Source organism: Manacus vitellinus, unplaced genomic scaffold (assembly GCF_001715985.3).
Source record: "Manacus vitellinus isolate BGI_N305 unplaced genomic scaffold, ASM171598v3 scaffold_24_pilon, whole genome shotgun sequence".
NCBI classification, from domain to species: domain Eukaryota; kingdom Metazoa; phylum Chordata; class Aves; order Passeriformes; family Pipridae; genus Manacus; species Manacus vitellinus.
In genome coordinates this window covers 8,763,900-8,779,513 of record NW_021939798.1, presented here as the reverse complement: position 1 = coordinate 8,779,513, position 15,614 = coordinate 8,763,900, and the positions used below count along the sequence as shown (strand labels likewise).

Here is a 15,614-nt window from a genome sequence, read left to right as displayed (position 1 = left end):
CGCTGCCAACATTCCAGGTTGGCTGGTCCGTCTGCGGCTCTGCGCTGGAGCCGGGGCAGGGTTTTCCTTGGGACGGTACCAGCGGGAGATGTGGGATGAGATAGGCAGGTGTGGGCAGGGAGAGTCACACGGCAGGACTGGCTCCTCTGCCGAGGCACCCCTGAGCACTCTGGGGGTTGTAGACTAGCAGCAGTGCCTTACTATCTTTGAGTCAGCTCTGCAAGGAGTAAATTAAAAAAAAACAAACAAAACCAAGGTCAGAGAATGTTTCTGTGGCGCCCTGGTAGTTTTTCTGGAGCAGATTCCGTTAGTGTAGGAAGCTGCTGTGAGTCTGCTGGGGGAGTGCCCTGCCCCGGGTGCGTGTGGGTGCTCACTGTGCATTAAATTAGTCACTGTTGAAACCACAGGCTGCTTAAGAAAATGAATTGTGCATGGCTGTCTTTAATCCAGACCTTGTCCTCTCAAAGTGCTGCCTGATGGCTCAGAGGGAGCTGAGGGGGAGCCCTTTGTGCAGTGGCCCTGAGTGTGCAGTTACCTCACCTTTCCCTTTCCTCTCAGGGGGAATTCCTTTGCCGTGTGCACCCTTCTGTTTTCTCTCTTTCCACCTTCGGGACCACGGGCTGTTTTGTCCACAAAGGATCACACATCCAGGAGTTCCCTGGGGTTCAGGCAGTGGGAGCTTTATCATCTGGGGGCCGATGTGAATGGATCGCTTCCGTTGCATCCTTTTCCTCTGGACCAATGGGACGTGATTTTTCCACAGCTCTGTGTGTCCAGGGACTTGCATTTCCTCTTTTGCAGGGCGAGGAGTATCTAATTTTGAGGCTGAGCTGCCTGTAATGGGCTTAGAGAAGTGGCTGCTCTGCCTTCCTTCACCCCACCCCTTCACAAAGCTAAATACTTCCTTTTTTCCCCCCAAGCATTGAAATAACACGAGAAGGGAAACCGAGCTGTGTGGCAGCTGCAGAGCTTCGTGAATATTACTTGAAGAGGAAATTTATTTTACCTAACCAGAGAGCTTCCTGAGTTGGTTGTCTGTGCTTCTAAATTACGTGTAGTGAGATCTGAGCACGTTGCAGAATTTCCTTGTGTGTGGGACTTAGAAAAATCGTTCGTAGGGAGGTGTTTACCCCTGACTTTTGCATCTTTGGCTCAGGGACGTTCCAAGTGTGTTTTCTTCCCTAAAAGTCAGATTCAGCAAGTTTGCAACCATTTTAATAAGCACTTGTAGAACCTTCTGTGGTCTGGTTCTTCCGGAGTCAAACCAGGCTTGGTGTTCACCCAAAGGCAGATATTTGAACAAAATTGAAAAGAAGGCAGTTTTAGGGGGATTTTAAAAATTATAGGGCCTGGAAAAGTGCTCCTGGATAGTCTTCTAAAAGCCTGATACCGTTTTCTTTCCACAGAGTATGTGATGGCAGAGTGTAGGATTACAGCAGTGGGTTTTTTTGAGGGGCAGCAGGGAGAAGACCTACAGGGCATTTGGATTTTTTTGACAAGAAAAACTCCTTTGTTGAAGTTCCTGTGACCCAGTTTGTATTTTGCTTAGTTAATATGCTCTTCCCCTCCTCCAGGCTGGTTTCTTTGCCTCCCTCCCTGCTTTGTGTGTGTACTAAAAATGACTGCACTAATTTGTTAACTGCTAGTGGTCGTTTTTCTGAGCTGACTTCACTCAACAGATTTTCTCCAGCAGATGTAGATGAGGTAGTTCAGGAAAAGATGTGTGTGGCCTTTGCCTTTTATCCTGAACCCTTCTCTCCCTTTATCTGAATTCAGATCAAAGAGAGCGCAACACTGACCAGGGATGTGCTTGAGCAACATTTTAACGATTTGAAAGGGACCCTGAAGAAGCTGCTGGATGAGAGGCTGCTGTCCCTGCTGCAGGAGGTGGATGTCATAGAGCAGGAGAGCATCAAGCCCTTGGATGAGTGCCAGAAGCTGATCGAGCACGGGGTGAGCACGGCCGATGATCTGCTCAGGGAAGGTAAGGCAGCACCTGGGGCTGGGCCTGAGCTCTGCTCCCAGTGTGTGTCTGTCAAAGGCTGGAATGTTCCTGTTGTTATCAGTGTATTTGGCTCATTCTGGATTTCTCTCAAACCAAATGTTGGGTGGGGAAAGGTTCAGGCTGGGTAGATGTGGTGAAGAGCTGATCAATGTTGTCTCCTACAAACCTGTATTTTAATGTTTCACTCCAGTCCTGGGGTGTACATGTGTCAGTGTAGCCTCTCCTGAAGGGCAGGAAGTTCTGGGGAAATGTCTCACTGCAGAGGTGTTCAGTGCCTCTCCAGGACAGACAGAGGATTCTGTCAGGCTACTTTGAAATAAAATACATCCTGGGTACCATTACAGTAAAGTGTCTCTGTTGGTGGATAAGTTGTTTCTGTCTTACTGAAACAAGCAGATTATCCTGCTGGGTGTGACTGCATTCACTGTGGATGGGGAACATCAGGAATGAAACAGCCACTGTATGGGGAAAATTCTTCCAAAAGGTCTGTGGATGAGGCAGACACAGATGGACATGTGGAATATTGCTGTCAGGGCCAGCCTGTGCCCTGCTGGTGCTGAATACCTCTGCAGAAAGGAATGTCACTGTTGCCTGTTTTCCCCACACTGCAGAACTTACTGGGAGCGTGTCTGAGCCATGAGTGTGTTGGCAGTTTCCTTGCATTGTTCTCGTGTCTCAACTTTAACTTTCTTTCAACATGAGCTCAGTCCTGGAGCTGAGGCACACTGAGCTGTGTCCCAGGGGTGGGAAAGCTCCCAGCTCCCCTCAGCCTCCAACTTTGTGTGTGCTGGCTTGGGAGCTCTGTGCCTGCTCACAGGAGTAGGGACAGCGTTTATGGATTAATTTGTTGGGGTTTTGTCCATCACCACAGCTCTGGGACAGCTGGGAGTCACCTCAGTTTTATTTTAAGTCTCAGGTTACTGAATCAGGGTGGTGGCAAAGATTGCTGGTGTTTTATGTGAGTTCTGTGAGGTCTCATGAGAACCTGACTGACTCTGCACTTCCATGCCCTGGTCCCCTGCACAGCACATCCCTGACCCTGTGGGCAGGACGAGCTCACACTGCAGCTGAGTCAGAAAGGAGTTAAACCTCCATGGTTATTAAACCTCCTGCTGCCAACTGTGACGTGTGCTTTCCTTCAGAGCTTTGTAACGTGTGTAATCCTCCATCAGGAGAAGGACTGAGCTTGCTGATGTTGTGAATTACTGTAAACTCATCAGACTGGAGACTGGAGCACGTGTCTCTGTAAGCTGAGTGTGGGATGCTACTTTATATGGAAAGCTCAGGAAAATATTTCTGTTTATCCCCACGCTTTAATGCATGGATTACTCCCTTCACCATGACAATAGTTACCATTTTAATTCTAGCAAACAATGGTTGAAGCTATTCCTTGCTTTTAAGCACCTCTTTTTTATTTTCTGATCAGTGAAGGTGCTTTGCTTTTTTCTTCCTTTAAAGCAGGTGAAGGGATTAATAACCCTGATTTTTGGCATCTGACCCCAGTTCTGCTACCGTCTGAGACCTGAGGCAAATTATTACATCTGTTATGGGGTGTGTCTACAGGGAGCTTTGAGAGCTTCAAAAGTTGCTAGATAGGCTTTCTGTTGTTAACTATAATTGTATTTTCTAGCTAAGACTAGCAAAAGTGCTGAGGATGCTTCATGTTTAATTGGCTGCTCATGTCAGAACTGGTTATTCTTTGAAGCAAGGAATGCCTTTTGTGGCCGTTGTCTCATGAGGAATATTTTTGCTGTTTGGTTGCAGGGGAGAGTGCAGTCGATGGAGATGTGGGACAAGAGAATGAGAAACTTTGCAACTTCACAAAAAAAGCTTTACACATCCAGCTAGATAGGTAAGACACAACACCCTGAGGTGATCTGAGGCAGCAGCACGTGTGCCCTTCTTGTGCAGGGCATCTTTTCTCCTCTGCAACAAAAGCTTTCTGCTCCACTGCCTTCAAAGATTCACTGGAAGTGTTGCTGTCCCGTTCGTTTCACAGACTTTCAGTGGGGCTGGCACTCACAGAATGGAGTGGGTTTCACCCTCCATATGCTCTGTAGAAATAGAGGCTGTTTATTTGGGAGCAGTGAAGCCACTCCTTGTGGAACAGCCTGTGTTGCAGAGTATTTACTGAGAAACAGACAGTCTGGTTGGGGCTCAGACACAGTGTTTGCTGAGTCTTTTAAGTTTGGACTGCACGAGCCAATTTCTGCAGCTGTTCTCTCTTTGCAAATCTGCCCAGATTCGAGTGCATGGATGAAATATGGATTTGCAGGAGCTGGCCCCTCTCATTACAGCAAACTTTCCTTTCTCAGCTTACCAGAAGTGCCCTCCTTGGTTGATGTGCCTTGTCTGTCTGCCCAGCTGGATGACTGCCTCCTTACCATACTGAAAAATCAGATATTCAGACATGGAACTGTGGCATCTCGCCCACCTGTGCAGCTGGAGGAGTTTGTGGAAAAGCCTGGGGGGATTTTAGTCCGCTGGTGTAAGGTAGGTAAAATATCCTGTGTGACAATCCTTTAGATTGACTCTTATTGAAAGAACTGAACAGTCCACTTTCTTTCTGAATTCTCTACTGCCTTCCAAGGACTGGTCCACTCCATGTGTAGTTAGAAACTTCAAAAGAGTTTTTTATGGCAATGGTGTCATTTAAAGGCAAGGTGATGCAGTGCTGGTGTGGTTGGTGCTGGGGTTTGTGTCTGCCTGGCAGTGACACTTGTGGGTTGGACTCTTGCTCTTGGACTCCTCCTGTTCCCACCTGCAGGTAGAAAGGGCCAACGTGCTCCTCTGCCTCAGTGTCCTCCCTGTGAGTGGGAAGGTTGGGAGGGGCAGCTGAGATCCTGCTACCTCTGCTTGAGCAAGGGCCAGGTGCTGGACAAGCAGGAAACAACCCTTCCTGTGCTCTTCCCGCTAAACAAATAAACATTAGAGTGTAATCTGTGTGAGGCTGTTGTACAAACAAGAGCCAGAACTGCTGGGGGGTGTTTCTGGCAGGTGATTCCCACATTCCTGTTGTGCTGTGGGAGTGGTTGGTTTGTGTGGCAGGAACAACCAAGCACAGTGGGGCTGAACTCCACTGCTGAAGTGATGCTTTAGTTCCCTTTGAAGATGCTTCAGCACACCCAGGATGAGGCTGAACCTGTTCTGTTGTGCTTTTACACCTAAATTTGTTTGTGTTCTGTGGGAGGTGCAGTGGGTAGAAAGAGAAATAATATTGTGGTTAGTTAGTCCAGTAGCCTTTCTTTTCAACAGACAGACCATTTTTGAGTAAACCACTGCTGTGGTCTGATGTGGTTTGGTTGTTGTTGGACAGCTCTGTGCTCCTTGGCAGCATCAAACAAACTTTTGTTGTTCTAGCAACAGCCAGCCCTTGGTTGGCCACCCTTCATGTGTGAAGGATGTGGGCTCAGGTTATAAACCCACAGGCAGTGGGCACTGCTGTCACGTGGGGGGTGATTTTCTGTGCTGCAGAGGAGTTCCCTGAGTTTCTAGCCAGATGTATCTATATTTTAATGGTATCTGCAGAACCTAGCCAGATGTATCTCTATTTTAATGGTATCTGCATAACCTAGCCAGATGTATCTATATTTTAATGGTATCTGCAGAATCTAGCCAGATGTATCTCTATTTTAATGGTATCTGCATAGTCTAGCCGGATATATAATAATATATCTTGCTAGATTGAAAAGTCTTCTTTTAAATGTTTCTTCTCCTGTAGATACTTTTAAACTGTAATTGAGTAATTGTGGTACTTCTTTCCGTATCAGTTGGTTGGGACACTGATGTTGTTTCCCGTAAGGCACTGAAACACCTCGTGGGTTGGTCCCCTGCAGCTCCACCCTCCGATGTGCCCCTCCAGGGGCAAAGGGCAGAGCTGAGGGCCCTTTCTGAGGGCAGTGGCTGTTCTGCAGGTGGACGAGGACTTCACCCCCCAGGATTACCGGCTGCAGTTCCGCAAGGGCAGCGCCAGCCCCTTCGAGGACGTGTACGTGGGCTCGGAGACGGAGTTCATGGTGCTGCACCTGGACCCCCACGTGGATTACCAGTTCCGGGTGTGCGCCCGCGGGGACGGGCGGCAGGAGTGGAGCCCCTGGAGTGTCCCCCAGCTGGGCCGCACCACGCTGGTGCCACACGGTACTGCCCTGGGTGCTGCTCATCCCCAACCCCTGGAGAGCCAACTCCTGCAGGTCCTCAGCTGGACAGAGCTGCTTTTGGTGTGCTGAGGGGTGTCCTTGGCTGGGGGGGATGTGTGTAACACAATGGACTGTCCCTCTGTCCTGCAGTTCATTCTCTGCTTCCCACCGTGAGGGACACTCAGCGAGCCTCTCATTCACTGCTTAGCCTTTGAAAGCATCAGTGAGCCAGAAGTAAAGCATTATTTTTCCTTCTCCCCCACCCCAGCCTAAGCGTTTTTGATGACCTACAGCTCCCAACAAGCTCTTATCTTGGAGAGGGAAAAACCTAAATATTCTCTTCACTCGCAAGTTTTGAAGGGCAGTGGGTGACGAAGGTTTTCCTTTGCCTGCAGTATCACCTGGCAGGGATTGCAGCAAATTGAACTTCTGGCGAACTCTGAGCTGGGAAATACTTTTTGTAGCTGCAGTTTATTTGAAAAACAAATCTCTCCATCAGGAAAAGGAAAACCCAGCCCCTGTTTTTAGTGCAGCTTAAGCTGCATCCGAGGTGGGCTGAGTGGACGTTGTGATTGACTTGAGTTTGCACAGACAGGAGAGAACTGAGTTGGGATTCACACTTCTCATGGGTTTTGTTTGTTTTTTTGAAGAGTGGACAGCTGGTTTGGAGGGTTACAGCCTGAGCAGTCGGAGGAACATCGCGCTTCGGAACGATTCCCAGTCGTGTGGGGTCCTCTACTCCAAAGCTCCCACCTATTTCTGTGGGCAAACCTTGACCTTCAGGCAAGTACTTCTTGGCTGGCTGTTGTCTGGTGCACCCCCTGAGCTGTCACACCTGAGCTGTGTGTAGCCCTGGGCCGTGTTTGAGTTGTGCATCAGCTCAGCCCCGTCACGGTGGAGTGTCTGTGTGAAGGCTCAATTCCTTCTCCTGCCTGGCTTTGTAGGAAAACACCTGATGTTTGTGTAGGACTTGCACTTGAGTAAAACAGAGATGAGTGAACTCCTGAGGGATGGTAAAATACAGCCCGTGCTGAGCGAATGTCTGGAATGTTGAACTTCCTGGAGTTCGTAGCAGCTGTTCCTGGCTGAAGGCAGTGGAGCTTTGCTGTTTATCCTTGGGCCAGGCAGTGCTCTCCTTCCCAGACTGTCCACAGGCTTTGAAGGCTTTGGACATGAAAACCTTGGATGTGCTGTTGGGATGACAGTCTGGCACTGATGTCTTTAACATCTGAGATAATTAGTGCTGGTCAGGGCACTGCTTGAAACTGGCATTAGGAAATCCGGAGTGGGGAAGGGATCTTGTGAAATTTAGGCTTTCCATTTGACACAGAACATGATTAAAATCCTTGGCAGCTTTGCTGCCTGTCCTCCTGCCCCTGAGATGATGCTGTTTAACGGGGTATGAGGAATGTCCTTGTGGATATGTCAGTTGTAATTAGAGACCTCAGAGACTCTGAAGCTTTATTTCATCTTTCCCTGGTTAAATAAAACTACTTGCTGTACAGCAGGCAACCCCCAAAGGCAATTAGAAGGGGCTGTTCATGATATTTTTGTAACTTTTTCCGTGGTGTTTCATTTTGCCCTTCCTGATAATGGATTATCTGAACTTCAGGTGGTTGTAGTGTGAGGATGTGTTCAGTTGCCCTGTCTGAGATGAGATAAAAAGATCTAAAGCTTTCATTTGAAATCTGTTGCTAGATTTAACTTGTCTTGGCTCAGAAACGCCTGTGAAATTAAAGGCAGAACCTTGAGGTTTCCCTTGGTTCCCTCTCAGACCAGTGCCTTTTATCTTTTTTTATTGGTAGCACATGAAAATCTTTTGCTTCACATTTTGGTAACGTGGCCTTCCCTCCAAGGGGAGATTGTTTCAGGATGGCAGAGCACAAACAAGCAACTGTCCACAAGAACTGCTGTGACAGGAATCTTAAGATTGGAAATGGGTTGTGTTCCTCTTCCAAGGTCCAAGAGGAGCTCCTTGTGTGGAAGTGTGAGAGATTTTGCTGAGCAGGGAGATGCAGCACTCGGTGCTTGGCTTTCTCCATCTGCTGGGACACAGGGGAGTTACTCTGCAGGGATGAGGGGCTTGCAGAGCAGACCAGGAGAGCGAGGTTCTGCTCAGGTGTTTGTGGAGCAGCTGCATGTTCTCTGTGTTCAGGACCCAGGCACAGGGTGGAAAGTCAGTGGAAAGAGAAGCTGTGACAAACACAGTGCTTTGGATCTGCTTTTTAAAGCCAGACTGTGACAGTTGTCCCGAGGTGAAGCACTTGGAGGAGCTGTGGGAAAACATCCCTGCTTGAGGTCAAGTCTCATCCTGTTCCTTTGCAGCCTTCAGGGAGCTGCCCTTGGGAAGGGGAGTGTTTCTCCACAGTGATGTGCTCTGCATCTCTCTAAGGCTTTGTTTGCAGTGGCAGCCACAGTCCCTCTGTCCAGGCTGGTGGTTTGGGATCTCCCTGTGATCCCATTCCCACTGACTTTGTCAGGAGCCCCCCACAACCCTGCTGAGAGCTGACAGAGGGAGCCCCTGGATCCCCCCCAGGCTGACTTCTCTGTGCTCTGAGGCAAAGGCCAGCTGGGGGTGGGTGACTGGGTCAGTGCCTGTGCTGCAGTGACAGAGCCAGGCCTTCTTTTGCAGCATTTGGGGCGGGAGAAGGGATTGAACCTTATCCCACTGAGCAGCATTCCCACAATGTATTCTGGGGACTCTTAAAAATTTTAACTGCCAGGGATCACAATCATAGTGGGTTTATGGTTATGCATTTTTGGTGATTCTTGTGACTGTGCAAACACTTATGTCCAACCCAAAACTCAGGAAATGCTCCTTTAACTAAGGGATGGAATGAATCAGTGTTACCTTATGCACAAAGTTTACAGATAAATGGCTGTTTATGAAGCTTCACCAGTAACTCAAGTTTAAAATCTAAAGCAGAGCAACAAAATGAATTTGAAATCTCATTTAAAGTTGCTCTGTGAAAACACTGTGGATCCCTTCCAAAGCAAAAGCTTCTTTGAGATTTCTTTTTCTTTTCTCTGCTTTTTTTTTTCTCTCTTAGTGACATTCCCAGGGGACTGAAAAACCTAATGGAGTGCAAAAGTAAAACATGGTTCCAATTTTATCGTCCCTGTTTGTCTCGAAGGAGTTAACCCCTTGTGTGCCAGTCCACTGCCCACTTTAACTGCTGGTTCTTGAAAGCTTTGCTGAAGTTTTCCTGTTGTTTGGCTACAACCACGTATCAGTGCCAGTCTCTCAAACTGCAGTGAAAATAACCACTGGTCTACTTTCTAGAAAAGACCACCTGAGTTTCCTGAGTCACTCAGGCTCTCTCCAAAGCAGGATTTAGCACCTTTTGAGAGGTGGCAGTACAAGACAAAGGATTCAAATGCAGAAGAGCCCTTGGGTGTACAAACTGTGCAGCCCCTGGGGCCCAGAGGGAACTGAGTCTCTGCTCATTTGCACAACTTGTTTGCATTTTCTTCAGAGAGTCTTGCCCAGCATGCAATCCTAAATGCAGCTGAGCAGAAGCCAGACTTGTAAATGCTCTTCTAGGCATTGCTTTTAGCACACATCTGCATCGAGCTGATTTATTAAAAAAGCTCAACCCAACACCCTCATCCTATTATAGCAGAACATGGCAGGGCTCAAAAAACCTGTTTAAGTTGTGCTTAGTAAATCCTTGCTGAAACTCCAGCTGTCTGGCCATAATGTGTGATGCTGCCCAGAAACCTGGTGTAGCTGATTGCAGATTTGTGTGTATTGGTTCCTTCAGACAACTGGAAATCATTTCTGAAGATAATTTCTAAGCTGTGACAGTGGAAAAAATTATTAAGTAGCACTGAAAGTCTGCAGGAAGCATGTTTATGCTTTGTACAGATTAATATTGTGGCTCTGTGGAGCTGCTGGGAAAACTGGTAGGAATTTTGGTCATTTTGGCCAATCTCCCTGAAAGTTTGGATGAATTTGTTGAGCACACGGAACAGGGGTTTGGTGTGACAGTCTGGATGTCGGGGTATGTTTTGATTTAAAGCGTCAGGGTCTGATTTAACCTTTTGCTCAGCAGGATTGAAACTGTGGGTCAGCCAGACCGGCGGGACAGCCTGGGGGTGTGTGTGGAGCAGCAGAACGGCTTCGACTCCCTGCAGCGGGACAAAGCCGTGTGCATCAGCACCAATGGTGAGTCTGGAGCGTGGGATCCCTGCCCAAAACACACAGCCCCGGGTTCTGTACATCCCTGGGGAACAGGCGAGCAGCTCCTAAGTAGATGCTGCTGGTGCAGTTAAAAATCTTGGGTGAGGTCACAGATCTCCTGCTCGCAGTTCTTGCAGCCTGCTCGATGTGTGGCACCAAATGCAGCGGGGTTACTCTGCCTGCAGAAAACAGGGAGAAAGTGAGGGATGCTGTTAGATGTGCTGACTGTTTCAGGGGCAGTGTTTGTGAACGGGAAGGAGATGACAAACCAGCTGCCTGCTGTCACCTCGGGCTCCACCGTGACGTTCGACATGGAAGTTGTGCAGTTGGGGCCCTGCAGCAACGAGGGAGGGAACTTCAAGCTCCGAGTGACCATCAGCTCCAACAACAGAGAAGTGGTCTTTGACTGGGTACTTGATCAGTGCTGTGGCTCTTTGTATTTTGGGTGTTCATTTTCATACCCAGGCTGGAAGGTTTTGGTGTTTTAGCAGCGACTAAAGGAGATTTTTTGTTCTTGCTGTAAAGTGTAAGGTTAAAACCTGGGTTTCCAGCTGTTTGACAACAATCTGGTAACAAAAACCTGTCTTTATAGTACTTGAACTCCACTATATTGTACTTCCTACTGGATTCATTTAAACAATAATTGTGAAACATTGGATTTGTTACTCTGGAAAAAGCTAGAAGCAGGCATTTGCTTAGGCAAATTAATTTAAGCAGTCCATCAGACCTTTCCCTTTCTTCCTCCAGACTTGATTTGTGTCAGTATTTCATTGTACTCTCGTCTCAGGGTACGTGTGTTGTGTAGAGTTAACTTTGTGAGATGAGCATTTGGGGGTGGTAGTGGACCAAAGCTGTATTTATACCACCCAGAGAGAGCAGAGTATTTAGAGCAGAGTCCTGCAATGCTTCCTGTACACGCTGCTGCCTTAGGAGGGAATGGACAGTGGGCTCTGCCTGCAGCCCTTTCCCCGCACGGTACCGCTCGTCCCTGGGGAGCAGGGACACTGAGCCAGCCTGTCCAGACATGGAGCCAGCCTGTTACTGAATCACTCAAGTGCCTTATTCTGGTATTTCTTGAACTGTTGTCTGTGTTGTCACTTGGAATGTGTTTTCTAGAGTAGCTGCACGGTGATGCTCACATTGCCTCAGCCAGAGCGATTCCCGGAGCAGGATGTGATCCTGATCTGCTCTGAAAGTCTTCCCTACTTACAATTCCTGTGCAGCCTCTACCCCAGCAAGTGTCAGGGATTTGGTACCTGGGCTTGATGTGTGGATTGGGATTCCTCAGAGCCCTCCTGACACTCAGCACAACCTTCTCTCTACTGTCCAGCTACAGAGACGCTGGCAGTGCCCGTTCTGAGGGGTGGCATTCCTGGCAATCCCAAATTGCTGCCTGGGAATGCCCTGCAGCCACGGGCAGGACTGCAGGTGCATGGTCCAAGCTGGGACTGCTGCTGGAGATCCACCTGAGATAAGGGGCAGGGGCTTCAGGCAGACCCCACCTGCAGAGAGAACTGAACAGAGGGTGGTAATTCAGCTGTCCCCTCCATGGAGTAGGGTGGGATAAGGAATTAGTATGAGATAAATGACTTTGAGTTCAGAAGTTATGTAAAGTTACACCTGTTTCCTCCAAGGAGCAACTAAGATTGAGAATGAGCTTATCAAAGAGAGCCTATTCCTGGTCAAAAGACTGAATGTTACTGGATTTAAAGATTATATTAAAGTAACACTTACTGAGGGGCTTCTTACCTCAAGTTCAATTAAAATTAAATATATTTTATGTTAGAATAGCAATATTTTTATAAAGCCTAGACAATCATACTGCCCTTTTTCCTTCAGTGGCACTATGTTACACCCTCTGTGTTACACCATAACAAGCTTAAAGCATAAAAAGCTTATTTTACATTGAATTAACATCCCCCATCCTCACACTGTCAGTACAAAAAGATCAGCCACCCTGCCTGCATTTTTCCCCAGGCATCTGTAGCAGGGTACAAGAATTTCAGACAAAAATGGCTGTTGGTGTTTACACCATTTACAAGAAAATGTGTGTAGATTCAGATGGGTGCAAAGAACCTGCACGTGGCAGAGTTAGGTTGGAATTTGCTTTAAGACATGAAGTGAGGAAGACTGGACTCCCTTCAGGTCAGATTATCCAGTGTTAGCAACAAAAAGCCTGCAGTACTCTTAGTTTTTCAAGCTCAGCTATTTCAGTGTTAGGGATTGAGAGGATACTGGCTTATCCTGTGCTTTCAGTGTTCCTTTAATTCTCCTGTGAAGAGTATTTTCCATACTTTATTACTATTATAAGGTTTAGTAGATGAAACAGTGCCAGCCCTGCTCAGAGAGGGTTGGGCTGGCACTCCAGGTAGCAGCAGACTTAGATCTTGCTCCATGTAGTAGTGCTGGCAGTTTTACTTAACACACTTCAGGTATCAGGTACTAGTTGGAACTTAGTACTTTTACCACGTGGAAACTAAAATTGTGAATATCCACATTTGTGAGGTACCGCCGGGTCAGGTACCTTTGCATCTGCTTTTGGAGGGGCTGTAGATTCTGCAGGATATTTACTTACATATTAGAAAATAAAGCTTAATCCTTGAATTCAGGTACTTCCAGAGGTGGCAAGGCCGTGTCAGTTTGTTCAGAACACACATAAAAGCAGCTGAAATGACTGTGAAGGGCCATGAGAGGCCCCAGCTGCTGCCCTGGAGAGCTGAGGGCGGCTCAGAAGAGTTTTCTGCCTTCAGGCTTTAGCTGGATGTTGAACAAGGGCAGTTTGCCAGTGGTGGGTTCTTCTGTTGTTGTTCTTGTGGTTTTGTTTTTTATTTTAACTCAGCACAAGCCTCACTGTCCAAATTGCAAATGAGGTACTTGGAGCCACCTCTTGCAGCCGCACCTTGGGAACGGGGCAGGAGCCAAGAGTCTCAGGGCAAGAGAGCCAGCACTGAAGGAACAAAGTACTCAAGAAGTGGAAGAGGCTTGAACTAAAGGGTGCAAATCCCCTTCTTCCACAGCAGAGTTCAGCTGGATGGAAAACTTGACACTTGCTGTACAATTTGCACCTCTAGCTCTTGGAGCCCTGCAAGCAACAGAGTGTTAACGGCTTAGAAACCCGACCCTGAACGTTGTTTTCCTAAGCTAGTACAGTCACTTACCTCAACTAAGACTTATGTGTCAAGTGAAATTTGAATTTTTTTTTAAATAAAGTTTTATCCCTTAACCGTGTCTGGTCTAGGAAGTTATTTATTGGGGCATAAAGCTGAGCATCACAGTGTTCTAACAATATAAGAACATGTTTCCTAGAGCACCGCACCCATCTTTAAGAGCTTCTCTCCATTAATTTTTTTTTTCCATTTTTTTCATCTTCTGTCTCTCAAGAGTCCTGAACACTTTCTTTCCACATTTCTCACCTGTGCACTTCCCTTTATTTCCAGCCAAAGTTCAGATTCTGACTGACATTTCTCACAAAAATAATTTTCCCCTTCTTTTTATAAAATTTGTTACAGCATCTATAAAGTCCTTCCCTGAATATTCCATCAAAGCTGATCTGTTTCTTCTCCATTTTACTGTTTCCATCCCTTCCTGGTGCATTCACTGGTGCAGCTCTTACCCAGCAGCAGTTTTTGGCCAGTGTTACTGAGGGAGCAGCAGAGATACTTAATCACCTTCAAATAAAGTCCACATTGGACTAACACACAGATTTACTTCATTTCCTTAGTTCTGCTTTACCTGGAGCCTGTTCCAGTTATTTGGTCCCTTTTAGAGGAAAAGTAACTTGTGAAAGCACTAAGGAAAGTTGCTGACTTGGCAGCTCTCCCTCACAAACACATCACTCACATGAATTTCCCTCATGACGAGGGGCCGGCTGTTTCTCCTCAGGAGTTGCAGCTTCACTCTCAAATCAAGCAGGGTAAAGCAGGAAAGAGTCAGGGAAGGACTTACCTACTCCAAAGCCTGTGTTTTCCTCGATGTGAAAGCAGTGTCAGATCTGGAACAGGGTCTGGTCCCACGGGAACAGCTCCACCCAAGCACTGCTCCATGATGGCACCAAATTTCTGTGAATTAAGAAATACTTAACTTGGAACAGCATTGTCAAAACTGCCCTCACAGAATGGCTGCTGTATTGCCAAAGGTAAAATCAGACTGCTGGTTTGGGGGTTTGGTTTTGTTGATTAGGTAAATAATCAGAACAACTCAAATTGTTGGCAACTGCTTCATTCCAGGCAGGGAATCCTTACCCCACCCCCCAAAACTCAAGGACTACATTCAAGACACACTCCAAGCACTGTACACTGAAGGTGAACAACTCCAATCCATCTAACACCTCTGAATACAGTTTTTAATGCACTGAATTAAATATTCAAATCAGGTTAGGTTCCAGCTCAGGGTTCACAGACCCTTTGTGATCAGCAAATACAAACCATCAGTAAAACCTGCCATGGACACACCAAAGGCCAGATGAGAACCTTGACAACGTGAGAGATGGGAATGTACCAGCCTACAGCAGCCTCATCCTGCACTGAGTTATTCCCAACATAGGAGAAGGTTTCCAGGTCTGCCATTCCACAGTCACCACTTGGCCAAGCAATGCAATTCCTACCTTGTTTTGTCCCACAGCACCTGGAGAATCCGTCCTCTGCCGTCCCACAGAGGGGATATTTTAAGCCAACACCAATTCAAAGTTTGCTCCATATAAACTATTTTATAAAATGTTTGAAACATTAACCACTTGCACGTAAAAATTACCCAAGTCTTGGTTCTGTAACTGCCATCCCAAGGGATGTGTTTCACTTGCAGTTCTATAAATCACAGTTCTAAACAGTAAAGCACAACTTAAAGACCCATCTCGGGTATTCAGCTCTACCCCAAGAAAGGAGAATGAAAGTTGTTATAATCTGGCTAAAAACCTGGAAATTTATGGAGGTACCTTAAATAAAGCTGGAACAATCTGGCAAAGAACATGTATCCAAATCTCAGAAGTCAGGCAGAACAGAAGTTTGTGCAGGTGCTGCTCGAGGCCTCTGCACAGAATGACTGGACACCCATCATGGCAGGTTTCATATTACTGAACTTTATGTACAAAAGCTGATTTCAAATAAAACATTTAATGAAAAACAACGGTTCATTTAAACAACTGAACTTGTTTTGGTTGGGTTTTTTGTTTGTTTGTTTGGGGTTTGGTTTTGTTTTTACATCTACTGTACCGTTCAAATTCTTTTTAACCAGCTTACATGGCATCTGCAAAGGTACATATAGAAAAGGCATCTTTATAAATAGAAAACAAGGG

At 46.8% G+C, this 15,614-nt stretch overlaps 1 protein-coding gene across 1 annotated transcript in view; it reads left to right on the top strand.

Moving 5' to 3' along the window:
* Positions 1-13,552, top strand: part of CRLF3 (cytokine receptor like factor 3) — a 15,800-nt gene extending 2,248 nt beyond the window's left edge. Inside the window, exons 2-8 of the mRNA XM_029960089.1 lie at positions 1,777-1,984; positions 3,770-3,857; positions 4,321-4,498; positions 5,920-6,142; positions 6,792-6,924; positions 10,197-10,309; positions 10,559-13,552. Of these exons, the coding sequence (XP_029815949.1) occupies positions 1,777-1,984; positions 3,770-3,857; positions 4,321-4,498; positions 5,920-6,142; positions 6,792-6,924; positions 10,197-10,309; positions 10,559-10,812 (1,197 nt within the window). The 3' untranslated portion in view covers positions 10,813-13,552. The remainder of the gene's footprint in view (positions 1-1,776; positions 1,985-3,769; positions 3,858-4,320; positions 4,499-5,919; positions 6,143-6,791; positions 6,925-10,196; positions 10,310-10,558) is intronic.
* The last annotated feature ends 2,062 nt before the right edge of the window (positions 13,553-15,614 follow it).